A 13,161-nucleotide genomic window follows, 5' to 3' on the forward strand; every position below is an offset into this window, starting at 1 on the left:
AGAATAAACTAAGTTTAATATTAAAGTCCATTAAACTGATTTACTTTCCTGCACATCTCCAAAATGTGATTTTGATTGCTACCACTGTAATAATACTTTCCATTTAAATATTAATAAAAAGCAAATTACCTTCTGAACATACATATACTTATGTTAGTTTTATACTGGGAACAGAACCATCACAAACTAATGTTTTTAAAGCTGTTTTCAAATATAAATGCCTAGCAATGTTAGTAATAATAATGTTCCTCCTTAAATGCCTAAAATGAGCAGAAAATTCAAAGGTAACTGGTATTGAAGTGAACTCCCTCTTTATAAAAGATGAAACGCTGAAGGGTGTTTAAGGGGTATACCATCTAAGTGAATGAGATTTCCAAACACCATCAAGAAAAAAAATATTCTTTGAATGGCACTCAGAAGTTCTGTGCACTTTATCAAAAAGACTACACTATGAAAAATATTTGGCAAGATGGAAAAAATACTACAGCATTTCTTCTAGTGAATTGAACATTATATTAACCCATCCAAGAGCCTTTACCTTCCAGCCATGTGTAGAAAGATTCTCCTGTAAATACAAAGCATAGAGTTAAATGAAGAGTATTCTTTTTTAACATTACAGTCTCTTTATATTACTATGCATACTAACATTGGCTGCCAACTGGACATAAATCTAAATAATCTAGTTATTAAAGTGAGAACTGGCACAGAAGTGGCTGAACTTTGAGGTTGGTTTAAATCTGTTGAGGTCAGAAGAGGAGAAATACAAAAATGACTAAGTTACTGGCCAGGGCATTCAGAAGCATATGGAAGTGAAAGCTGATTATACGCACTAGCAGTGAAAGATGTGCCGAAGAGTGTAAGTATATCTGACAGCCTTTGCCTTGAGTGCTGCTGTCTGAAGGCTTCCTGTAGGCTCAGATGTTTTGCCTGAGATCTTTCAGTTGACTGAAAAATCTTAAAGTCTGTCTCACTGTAGACAGACCAAATGCCTTTCCTCACTACTCTCTCCTCACCTTCCCAAAAATCAAGGACATTCAAGAAAGTACATAAAATAATGTCCTTCTTGGGAGGAGACCCAAGAATCCTTTAATTTATGCATTTTCAGTTATCTCGATAACATTATCATGACGCATTGTTACAAGGATAAGAACAAACAACAGAACTGTATTTTGCTCTTATCCACTCCTTCTCCCTACTCCGAATGAAAGAATTACCCCAATAAAAACATTTTTTTGATCAATCATCTGCATAAAAACATAACTCTCCTGCCCTCTAAAGCAATGCCAATAAAGTAATAAATCAGATGTCCAAAACTCTTTAATGCTTACTTCATTTCTGCAAGTCAAGCAAATTAAGATGACTTACCATCATCTCCTCCTTAGGGAAGGAAAGAAAAAAAAATTCCATAAGCATTTAAAAGATAATTTCCACAGCAAAGTAAATAATGAAACACAGGTTTTACTACAAACACTGAAAAAAGTCCAAGAAACCTTATTTAATCTACAAAAAGATAGGCTACTTTCCACCATCTTCCTCAAGATGACCTAAGACTAAACACATTTTTAATAATGAAAGTTGCTAAGAATTTGAAATCTTAGTCACAGCTGATTTACATGCACTTGAAAGCTATGTTTTAGCTTTAGAGAGATGGTTAGGAAGTCATCTTCTTCAGTTCACATTATTCAATAATCTGACCAGTGTTCCCTTCAGAAATTCTGATCCCTGAATTAAACTGCTCTTAAAATTGTTTTTATTTTAGTATACCAACAATATATAATTTCAGTATTTATAATTACTAAAAGCTATTTTGACTTTCTAATGTGTGGTGATGTTTTCTAACTCAATCTATTGATTAATAGTTAATTTTTAAGGGAAATGAGACACACTGACAGGAGAAAGCAGATTCATTTGGAACATCAGGTTATAGTTTTCAACTTAAATTTGAAAACTTGGGATTTAAGTCACTGCCATGCCTTTTTTTCTAAACATTCCTGCAGATAACTGAGTCGTCTTAAGTATCCACTCTTTCTTCATATAACGCAAGTATTTGTACATTTCTAATACGTTAAACATTACGGATGGAATATGTACAGCTACATTACACTAGAATGACTATGAGCTAAAGTGATTAGTGCTCTAGGAAAAAACACTAGGGAAGAATACAGGAATGCTGACATTTTAGTTGAACTTTAACTCCTTCCCATCCACACTGGAAAATTATTGTGACATTTACTAAACAGCTTGAGACTTACTTAAGCTTTCACATTAGCTCCCCTGACATTAAGCATATTCATATGCATAAGATTAAGCATGTATGTAATCAAGTATCACAAACCTTAGTCTAAATATTGAAAATGGATGGCTGCCTCTACAGAGGAAACTAAAAAAGCAGAAAGCATACCTACGAAGTCAAGATTGCTATTTGTATCACTTGTACAGCAATAGTCACTATGTTAAAAGAACTGCATTAGAAAATAAAACAGGCAAGACCCACCCCTACTAGGTGCCAGTGGATTTAAAGGACGATAGACAGATCGAGGCCTAGAAAATAAGATAGAAAACAAGAAAATCAGCTTTAAGCTAAATTGAAGTGCAAGCATAAGAAGTAGGCTTCCTCTCCCTCCCAATTACTTGAAGCAGTTTTCTTCGTAGATGCTGTTCCACACTCTCCAAGCAGAAGGCCCCTTGTATCCAGTGTAACGTTCTGGATTCAGCAGCAAATCCACATACTGTGCATCTGGAGATCTCTCATCTAAATAGGAAACCTTTTGTTACATATTCTAACCGATCAGTTAAAAAAAGATTTAATTTTAAAAAACAGTCACACAGAATTAAATATAAATAAGAGGTCTCATATAATACTATTCTGTCTTCTAGTTGGATTATGAATGCCTTTTACATAAAAATACAACAATATACACACTAATTAAAAGGCTAAAAGTATATAATTTTTCCAAAATCTCTCATGTGACCTTAATTTCTACAGTGTCTGAACACCTTCTATGTTGTTTCTTCAACTCTACCATGAACACTAGTCATGCAATGTGTTCTCTGATCATATGCTAAGATAAAACCAGTGTTTTCTTTTAAATGGGCTTCAAATTCAGGGTTTATTTTTTTCCAGCAGTATCTGGTTGAAGGGGTTGCTTTTTTGAAATGGATATACTGCTGCAAGGGCTTCTTAATAAAGACGAGGTCAAATAAGTGCATCTTTTAGTTGCTACATATTGCATTTTTATTAGCTAAATCCCTTTTTTCCCCAGATACCCTTGCATGCTGGCAGAAAGTCTGGTTCACATTGCTTAATTGAACAAACTTTCAGCATATTGCAGAATGCTGTCTTGGTTATGGCAAGAAACATTATTTAATCAGCATTTCCAAAAATTATACCCTCATCTCTAAAGCTGACTACAAATTCAGGCAACATATGCAAAAAGAATTGTGAAACAGTACTCTCTCTGCTTAAAAACTCCGTATGAATAGAAACTTGAGTTTCGAGCTACAATCAGTAAAAAGCAGGAAGAATTCCCTCCTCTTTGAAATTCTACGTCAAGAGCAAGTCATGCTTAAAAAAAACCTACATACAAGCCAGTAGTCCAGAAACTTATTCATAGGAATAGGCCAAGCAGAGCCACTGAGCATTTCCTCAGACGTCAAAAAAAGCCACAGAAACTACAGTGAATACTACTCTAAGAAGAAGAGATGACTCTGCATGAGCAGTTAAGCATCGCTTCAGCAGTAGTGACAGAAACAAAGGAAAGACACAGACACAAAATGCACAACAACATAGCGAGTGCCAGATGAGACAAAGTCAAATTACAGCTTGTGTTATTTCTTTGACAGAACGGCTAACCTAGGCAGTTCCTACACTTCCTGGTCACTTCAGGTCTCCGCTTTTTCTTCTCATTATCCACATACATTTGAGTCTGTGGGGCAGTGCAACAGAAAGATGGAAAGCCGACCTGGGTTATGAAGTTTTTTTCAGCTAGATCAATTCCCTTATCTAGTTTATCATTAAGCCAAACAAAAAGCTACTAAAAATTTAAAATGGTGATACGGTTCTGTGCTACAGTTGAGTGAATGAAGAGCTCTCTCACCACCAAGAAGAGAGAAGAGAAAGAAAACAAGAGTTTCTACCTCATCCCAGTAGTTATTCTCTCTCATCTCTCCCTGCTCCAGCTCACAAACTCATCTGATAAGCCACTTCATCACAACAATCGGGGAGATGAGAAGTAGTTGTCAACTTAGTTTCCCGCTAGTCAAGTAAGCTGAATCAGTTTACCATGCAGAAAGATGCACGCCCGTGGAAAAAATACACTGGAAGAACACAGCTGGGTGCAGCACATCCTCTTTCAGCAGGGTGTGATGCAAGGAGAGATGGAGGCAGAACCAGGAACTACTTAAGTTAGTATTACTCCTAAAATTAATGCTCCTAAACTATATCTTTCGCAACTAAGCCCTCTTAAAAAATTTAAGTAGGCAGTAGAGACAACAACAGCTTATTTTATATAACAGTTCATATCTACAGTAATGGTCACTGACTATTTATTACAGAAAAAGCTTATACAGAAAATTTTGACAGATAAGACACAGAAGTGCTAAAGAGACCCACAGTTGGTAAGTCCACTACAGCTGCTACTTTCTCAGGTGACACCAAACATTAACCTAAAGGAAGACTAAAGCATCTTGCATTATGCCCCAAGTTTTCCTAGCACAGAAAGCTTTCTAAGGTGTTTATTAAAAAGGCCTTCAAGCAGTCATTCCTGAACTTGGCAATTCTCATATTTATCTGAAAAACATTCATTTGAACTTTGAAAGTTACAAGCAAATAAAAAGACTCACATGTGGAGCAGAGGAAAGACAGCCTAGTATCCTAATGTTTTAACAATAAGAAAGTCCCTACAAATAAGGGTGAATTTAGTGCAGAGATCATCTGGAAACATAGGAAGGCTGGACAAGGAACCAACTCAGTCCAAGCACAGACAGTAGAATAGCAACAAAAATAATATAGTACTAAGAAACTGAATCAGCTGCAAGTAATTTGTCTTGTATTTGTGCTAGATGAAACTCTTTTGTGAGAATAAGCTTTTTTTAAAAAATATATGCCAAGCCCCTCCCATTTACCTTCTTTTTTATATCCATAAAAGCCTCCTGTTCACTATACTAACAGAAGGTAACAGTGAACGTGCACTGTGTAGAGTATCAAATGCTCCTTGTAAAAAAATACATTATTTGCCTGTAAGATGATATGAACTGTCACATCTCCATTTAGCACAAAATTAAAACTTTTTTAAAATCATTGTTTGCAGACAAAACTGTAATCCTTTATGTTTGTTTTTTTTTTTTTAAAGAGACAGAAAATAAACTCTGAAAAAGCTTAAATATTTTACCATCAAGTTCACAAAAATGATCCTGTGAATCATCGTATCTTGCCCAGTCAATGAAAGCCTCCTTACTTTGGTTACTGAAGGGAAAAAAATACATTTGATTTTAAACTTTTAAATTAACAATGTCAGCAAGAAACACAATCCACATATAGTAGTTAACTTGGAACTGAATTCTGAATATCTAACTCGAGAATATGTGGAGTTACTGCTTGTTAACTGCAGAGATTCAAGCAGGCATCAACTGCAGTACTTTTTAAAGTCGTTAATGTCAGACAGCAAGAAAGACTTCACCGTCATTACTTGAACAAACTGTGCAGTAGCAGTGACTTCTCTTCCTTTGGTAACAGCTTGGTAAAATACTGTCATAGCACACATTTTTAACACTTTTCAAAGTACTATAGCAGCTGTCACTTGGGCGTGAGGGGAGGATGCATCATATTTTTGTTTCCTGTAATTTCAACGAGATCTGCAATAGTTAGCCTTGCTTTTTAGTGGGAGACTGGATGTCTAAATGCCCTTCAAAGCTAAATTGCTCAATAAATATTATTTGTCTTAAGCCTTTTCTATTCAGGGGCAACTACAGAGTTCCTCCCACTCAACCCTGACTGTGCCATGCAATAAGCAAGACCAGGGAATTGATCCAAGCTAAAAATAACTTTACCAACAACAAAAGTAACTCACAAACTCCCTGATCTGGTTCACTGAATAATCACAAACAGGCACATCAGTGTAACAGAAAGACAAAGCATGAGAGAATCCTTTAACCAAGTACAGTCATCAAGAACAAAGACTGGTATAATCAAAAAGTAGAAGAAAGGTGGGTTTATGTGCAAGTTTCCTCCAACTCCTGATGCTGTAAGATACCTCTTTAAAATAATATCCAAGTGCACTTTTTTTTTTTTCACTTCACGCCTTTACCTTCAGATGTTCTTGCATCATTTCACATTTACTTTCTAATGGGCTATGGAAAGAATGAAGAACAAAAACCAGCACATTGCAAAAACAAGACAGACAAAAATGAAAAGCTCCTTTGTTACTATTTTTGTACTATTATTGTAAATCACAGCATACCTTAAGGTACTGTTAACTGCTCCCAGTTTGTTAGCTTGCTCACAGTCTTCCAATTCTTTGGAATTATTTGCTGCTTTTGAATACTGTAAGAAAGTTCATATTTAATATACAAATGAATTAGCTAAAATTCTCCAAGAACAGATGCTGTGAAAGATATTTCTAGGTTTAGCACTGAGTTGACTAGCATCAAGGAAAGTTCTCAGATTCTAGCAGCAGTAAGTAATTCTGGACCACTTCTTATTTCTATTTGCTTAATTTCATCAGGCAAATTTAACTCTGTGGACTTAACTATCACAGAAGATTTTTTTTGTTGTTGTTTAAATTGAGTTCTGAAGTGTTTCCCATACTTATTTACATTCTTGTAAAAGGACCTTGGAAGACACAAAGCATCAAACCTATAACATACCTTGTATTTTGCAAGCATAATCATACCCCCAGTTTCATTGTTCATTTCAGTAGGAAAATGTATCAGTATTAGCCATTTTCCCCTCATGTTTCATTTAATCCTTTTCATTGGCACTCTTTAGATGTGCACAGCTCTGAAGAGAGGCTTTTCAAGCTGAACTAAACTTTTTATTAAAGGCGATATTGAAGTATTTAGGCTGAACTCTGATTCTACAGTATTTTTAAAAGAGAAATCCACTAAAATAGACTTACTGTTGTAATACTAAGGAAAACATTCAAAGAATTAAAGATTGAATACCACTACACAAAAATAATATGGTTATTCGGGAATTTGTTAAATCTGTCAGCTTAAAGCTAAACAAAAAAAATCCTTCTAACAGTTTTGAAACATAATAGGTAGTATCACTGCTCTCTTAAAAGATAAACAAACCCAAATTCCTCTTTTTTTGGGTTTTCGGGTTAGGGGGTTTTTGTCTGTGTTTTATTTTGCAGGCTCAGCCTTAGGTTTACAGATTTCTAGCATATCACAGTCCTTAAAAGATACAGAAAATGATTTTATGTTAAGTGACTGGTAGCTTATATAAAACTAAACTTCTGGCTTCACTTCAGGGCACATATATATTGACATGAAGGATTACTATCCAAAACCAGCTCAAAATAAAAATGTAAGCTTGGGTCAACCCTTCAGCAATAGCAAACAATAGTAATTGTATACATTTTTAAAGAGAATGGTTCATTTCTGATGACAGACTTGTCGCCAAGATGCTAAAGCAAAGTATCACAACACCGCTCGAAAATGAAAGGATTTAATTAAAACTGTTCAAATGAGTAAGCAAGATGACTTGCTTTAAAATATGTTTGCCAGAACGAATACATAGAAAAATAGCAGAACCTACTGAAGACCAAAGACATTAAGGAGATTGAAAAACATAAGTAATTTAAACCTTTTTAGGGGCCTACTCTAGAAGGAAATGCTTAATTTTCTTGGATTTGCCAAGTGTGGGGGGCTCATTGTTTAGTATCATATGGATGCTAAAGGGAAAAATCTGAACAAGGAACATATCTGACCTAGAATGAATCAGGTATTGCTGATGAAATAACATACCGAGATGCTGAAGAAAACATTTTGCATGCCTAGAGTTGCAAACCATTCCCTATCCTGAAGTGAAAAGCCTTACTGCCAAGAATATAATCCTAAATTTAAGGTTTCAAACAGAATGAATATTCAAGCCTCAAAATACGTTTCCAGGATTCACTATTCTCCACTGTTCAACAGCAACAGCTATCAGACCAGTGCTCTGTGATCACTGAGTAGATCAGGACAAAGAATCTGTTCCTGCCAAAGCAGGATCTCCTAAGTGCAGTTTCTGGAAGAAAACAGAAAAGAGGTAGACTGGAAGTAAAATATTAAGTTAAATGTTTTAACCTCCAGTCAGTGCATCCTGTCCCTTGCTTCAAAGATTAATATAGCAGCTGTCATGACAGTTCTCTAATGTCTAGCCCTCCTTTGTGCCTCTCCAGCAGCATCTCAAAAACCTTATGTTGGTGCCAAGAATTAAAAAGAGATCCTCTACTGTTAACTGCACTTCTGTAGGGAAGCTGTGCAAGTGTAACCCTGGTCTTTGTGGCTAGATGAGATTTCAAAAGAAGAACTGTTCTCTCTATGCTTCAGCAAACAAACAAAAAAAATCTCCCACAAAAGCCTAAATAAAACTAGAAGTTTACAAGCTCATCTAAATTAAGAGAGAAGGGCAATAGGAAACTGCACAGAAGCCAAGCAGTTACACCACAGAAAACTTCTACCCTGAGTATATCTACTGAAGAGAACATAGATCTCATAATTCAAAACATGTCATGGGTTGTTTTCACTTTTCCAAGGCAGACACTATCAGTATGAAAGAGAGAAACTGGACATATATGTCCCCACAGGAAAAGCACCTTTTTTTTTTTTAACCAATACTTTAAGGATAATCCATAATACACAACTTTCCCAAATGGACTAATCACAGGCTAACAGCACAGTACTTGAATAGCCCCTGAAACAAAACATTCACACTAAGATGAGTTTGATGTTTCCTTAAAAGGGATATTAAATGAGATAGTAAATTTTTAATTGGCTCCGAGAAAGATCTTTAACTGAATCATAAGAAGAAAATACCGTAGGTAAGATTTATGTCAGTCCTGATGAAAATTTTCCTGCAGAAATATCTTTTTCTGACAAAGAAACAGCAGATATCAGTGCCTTTGTTCTGCTACAGATTAAAGGTGCAGAACTGCCCAACTTTCAGTACTGTAGCTGGTTGCAACAACCTAAAAGGCAATTCAAAGGAAACAACTGTAGCAAACATAGCAGCAAAAGATAGCTTCCCAAATAAGCTATCCCAGTTTCATTGTGGAGAAAGCAAAAGGTGGCTGATTTTTCACTTCCGAAGTGATGATTAAGGAAGTGGAGCACCTCCCTTATGAAGAAAGGCTGAGGGAGCTGGGGCTCTTTAGTTTGGAGGAGACTGAGGGGTGACCTTATTAATGTTTATAAATATATAAAGGGTGAGTGCCATGAGGATGGAGCCAGGCTCTTCTCGGTGGCAAACAATGATAGGACAAGGGGTAATGGAATCAAGCTGGAACACAAGAGGTTCCATTTAAATTTGAGAAAAAACTTCTTCTCAGTGAGGGTGACAGAGCACTGGAACGGGCTGCCCAGGGGGGTTGTGGAGTCTCCTTCCCTGGAGACATTCAAAACCCGCCTGGACATGTTCCTGTGTGACCTCACCTAGGCGTTCCTGCTCCAGCAGGATGATTGAACTAGATGATCTTTTGAGGTCCCTTCCAATCCCAAACATACTGTGATCTTACTTATGACTCTCAAGATTAATCAATCAGGTAGCTCAAATGCCTACTTGAAGAACAGTTTCTAAAACAGTCTTTAATGTCTTAGAATGCCTCTTTAGGAGGCACTATGGTGTTCCAGGAGTCAGTTTCTCTGCAATCAAGCTTGGAAGAGAGCAGAGTCAATGTAAAAGAGAACTGGCAACATGTTATGGATAATCTAAAGATTATGGATAATCTAAAACCCTAAATCTTCTGTCTAGAGTGCAAAAGTTTTCCCAGAACAACCAAAGTTGCTTGTCCTGAAACAGTGAATGACTGACATTTAAGTCATGTCAGTGAGAAAGATGTTTCTTCTCTGATCACCAGAAACCTTTCAATGAAGAGGCACACTTCAGTTTGAGTACGTATGTATGAACAGGAGCCAAGACTTCTTCCTGAGCTAAATCTTGGGCAGACTTACCTGCACTGTTTATGACAGCAGGACACAGAAGTCATCAATTCACAATGAAGTATTCCTCTCAGCTATTTTCAGTGATCTTTCTTGATATAAAGTCTACACCTAATGCCAATAGCCATTTACAATATGGTGAGCTACATTCAGGTGAGGCAAGCACCAACTGTGACTGCCCAGTGAGGTGGAAAATACTAGGGAGGATGGAGATATGATAGTTAAGCAACGGTAAGTAGGGGTCTACAACACAGCCAATGCACTCAACAGGAAGATCTCTCATTTGGGCACCATTACTCCATCAACTGCAAAAATTCTTATCATTGGGCAGTGTGTTTGGGATTTGGGGGCAGAGAAGGGTTGTTTCTTTTTCTGCTCTGACCTGTTTTATTGGGCATGTATACCCTCTCTACTTTTCTGGCTTTGCTAAGATTGCTTGGTGATTTAGGAAAGATGACTTGGAAAGAAGCAAGCAAAAGCCAACAGCACATACTGACTACTTAATCTGACACTGACCACTTTAGCCTAAAGACCAAATCATTTTTAGACTAATAACCGTCTCAACATTAGACATGGCAAAACTACATATAATTGTTAAGGTTCTTTTAACACTAGAGGTTGTGATTATATATGATTCTTAGAAAAGACTGCGCTGCTACTACCCGGTGCATCTTAGCCTAGGCCCTATAGAAGGTGGCCTGTACTCAGAAATGAACAAAATATTTTGCATCAGGCATTCTATGGGCACATACTGCTGTCGCTGGTCATTCATTGAGGCAGTCTGCACCAGCTCTCAAGTTGTGACAGACTCAGAATGACACAACAGTATCAGCTATGTCAGAAACACTATTATATGTAAAAGTGAAAATGTAAAGCCATGTACAGGAACTGATCAGTTATGGTAATGTTATGTTAACAATTTCATCACTATGCCAAGACTGAAGGTTTGTAAAAAGTCACACCACGACTGTAATGTTAAGGTTTTAAAAAACAAAGAAAAACACCACAAACAGAGAGAACTTGTATAATAAATGAATACTTACCTTATTAGTGCTCCCAGCCTTAATTCCAACAGGTATTTTGCTCTAAAAACAAAAAATAAATCACAGTTTTACACTGTTCATAGAAATGATTGTCTGATTAAAATCTACAAATCAAATATTACAGAGGTCAAAGCAAACTTGCTTTTAAATAACTAACTTTCTCCTTTACCTTCTCAAGATTATATATCCAAAACAGTGCTAGAGCTTAAAAGAGACTTATTCTTAATGTTTTATTGGTAAAATGACTAAGACCTTAAAATATTTTGGTTGAACTTCTGCTTCTGAAATTAATTTTATTGTCACTCCTTTATTTAAATTTAAGTTCCTATTAGTAAATATTGTTAGTCACTGCAAATTCACAAACCTTTTAACCAAATGACCTTTTTCTGTTTCATATTATTCAATCCATACCTCAGGACAAGGCTCTACATGACAGTCTTTGATAGAACAGTGGCCATCATCAGCCCAAAACGGGCACGGTCTCTTCAGGTTGACCTACACATAAAAACCCAAAAGTTTACAATCAACACTTATATAAGGCAACTTTAAAGAAAAAGCTCTCAGTACCAAGAAATCCTTTCAAACTAAAGGAGAGGATACAAGGAAAAAGCATTAAATTTAGTACTTAAGCTGGGGTGGGGAGCAGTGTGCAGGTTTGGTCTATCGGTTGGTTTCTTTTAACTACTCTACCTCTAAGCATATAAAGCTGAAAGTTGCCAGAGAGGAATTGTTAGTGATAATGGTCTCCAGTGGACACATAGTATATGAAATCACAAATTAAATCTCTCACCACTAATATCACTTCAAAGCAGTAAATAAGCTATCAGAAAGAAGGCAAATCAGCCATATGCAACCATAAAATGGTTGTATTTACAATTCGTTGTACTATACTGATCAAGAAAATACATTTGATAAAGGACAAACTAGTGCACAAGTTTATTAACTAAAATAAGCGCTTGGATGATTTCAGGTTTCAAGCAATAAAACCAGGCAATCTTTACTACACATCATAACTGGTCAAGGAAGAAAGAGTATTATAATGGCCTCCAATTATAGAGCAGCCCCCTAAGAACTGGCAAATGAACTCTAAATCGTGAACTTGGAGTCCACTGCATATGGTACCTGAAGGGTTCCTGCTATGATAAAAGAAACAGATTACTCAATCTTTTAATTTGGAGAAAACCTGAAATCACTGAGCAGCCTTGAACAATTATTCCATTTAAAAAAACCCTTTATGGTTCGAACACATTTAACTGCCAGAGTACATTTATACTGGACCAGTATTTTGCTTTAAGTGGCCTGTTTTGAGGGGTAATACAGTAACAGAAGCCCAATGGCTGCATTCACTGAATTGTCAAACCAACACCTCAACAATAGATAAATTAATCAAATTCATTTTTTCCCCAGCATTATACATAACACACTAACCAAAAGAAAAACTAAAGAAAAGTATGCCTCTGATACAAATGGGGTACAATACGAAGAATCTCGGATCAATTGTAGCCAGATTTTACTCTCCCTCCAGTCTATTCATTTAATTTTGACAGCTAAGAAAAATCAAAACCATGCACAAAAATTCAAGAAACAACCTTTAATGCTTGAAGGATAAACTGTTCTGAGGCACTGTGTACCCAAATTAAAGCACAACAAAAAGAATTGCCTCTTTAAGTGTTCTCTCGATACCACAAAAGATCTCCAAAGAACAAAACTTAATGTTTGACTTGCTCAGCTGCCCTTTATTATACTAAATTGCTCTACCAAACCTTTCAGCAAGTTCTTTCTGTATTTTCAAAACACATATACAAAGTTAACTACTATATAGCATCTGAAGGAAAGACTGATTTCCAGATATCAATTTTGATTTACTTATTTAGCATGACTGGGGATTATAAATTCAGATTCAAAAAGTTAGAGAGATTCCTCAGTCAAAAAACAAGACATTAAGCAGATGGTACAACTTCTTAGGAGTGATGAC

At 36.1% G+C, this 13,161-nt stretch overlaps 1 protein-coding gene across 1 annotated transcript in view; it reads right to left on the reverse strand.

Annotated features, from left to right (window-relative positions):
- The window catches only part of ERO1B (endoplasmic reticulum oxidoreductase 1 beta), a 29,521-nt gene that overhangs the window by 7,731 nt on the left and 8,629 nt on the right, over window positions 1-13,161 (reverse strand). The window contains exons 3-9 of the mRNA XM_080341630.1: window positions 11,598-11,681; window positions 11,187-11,228; window positions 6,459-6,541; window positions 5,391-5,464; window positions 2,632-2,752; window positions 2,495-2,541; window positions 539-565 (exon numbers count right to left, since the gene is read on the reverse strand). Of these exons, the coding sequence (XP_080197756.1) occupies window positions 539-565; window positions 2,495-2,541; window positions 2,632-2,752; window positions 5,391-5,464; window positions 6,459-6,541; window positions 11,187-11,228; window positions 11,598-11,681 (478 nt within the window). The remainder of the gene's footprint in view (window positions 1-538; window positions 566-2,494; window positions 2,542-2,631; window positions 2,753-5,390; window positions 5,465-6,458; window positions 6,542-11,186; window positions 11,229-11,597; window positions 11,682-13,161) is intronic.

Source organism: Nesoenas mayeri (genome assembly GCF_963082525.1).
Source record: "Nesoenas mayeri genome assembly, chromosome: 3".
In the NCBI taxonomy this organism is placed as follows: Eukaryota; Metazoa; Chordata; class Aves; order Columbiformes; family Columbidae; genus Nesoenas; species Nesoenas mayeri.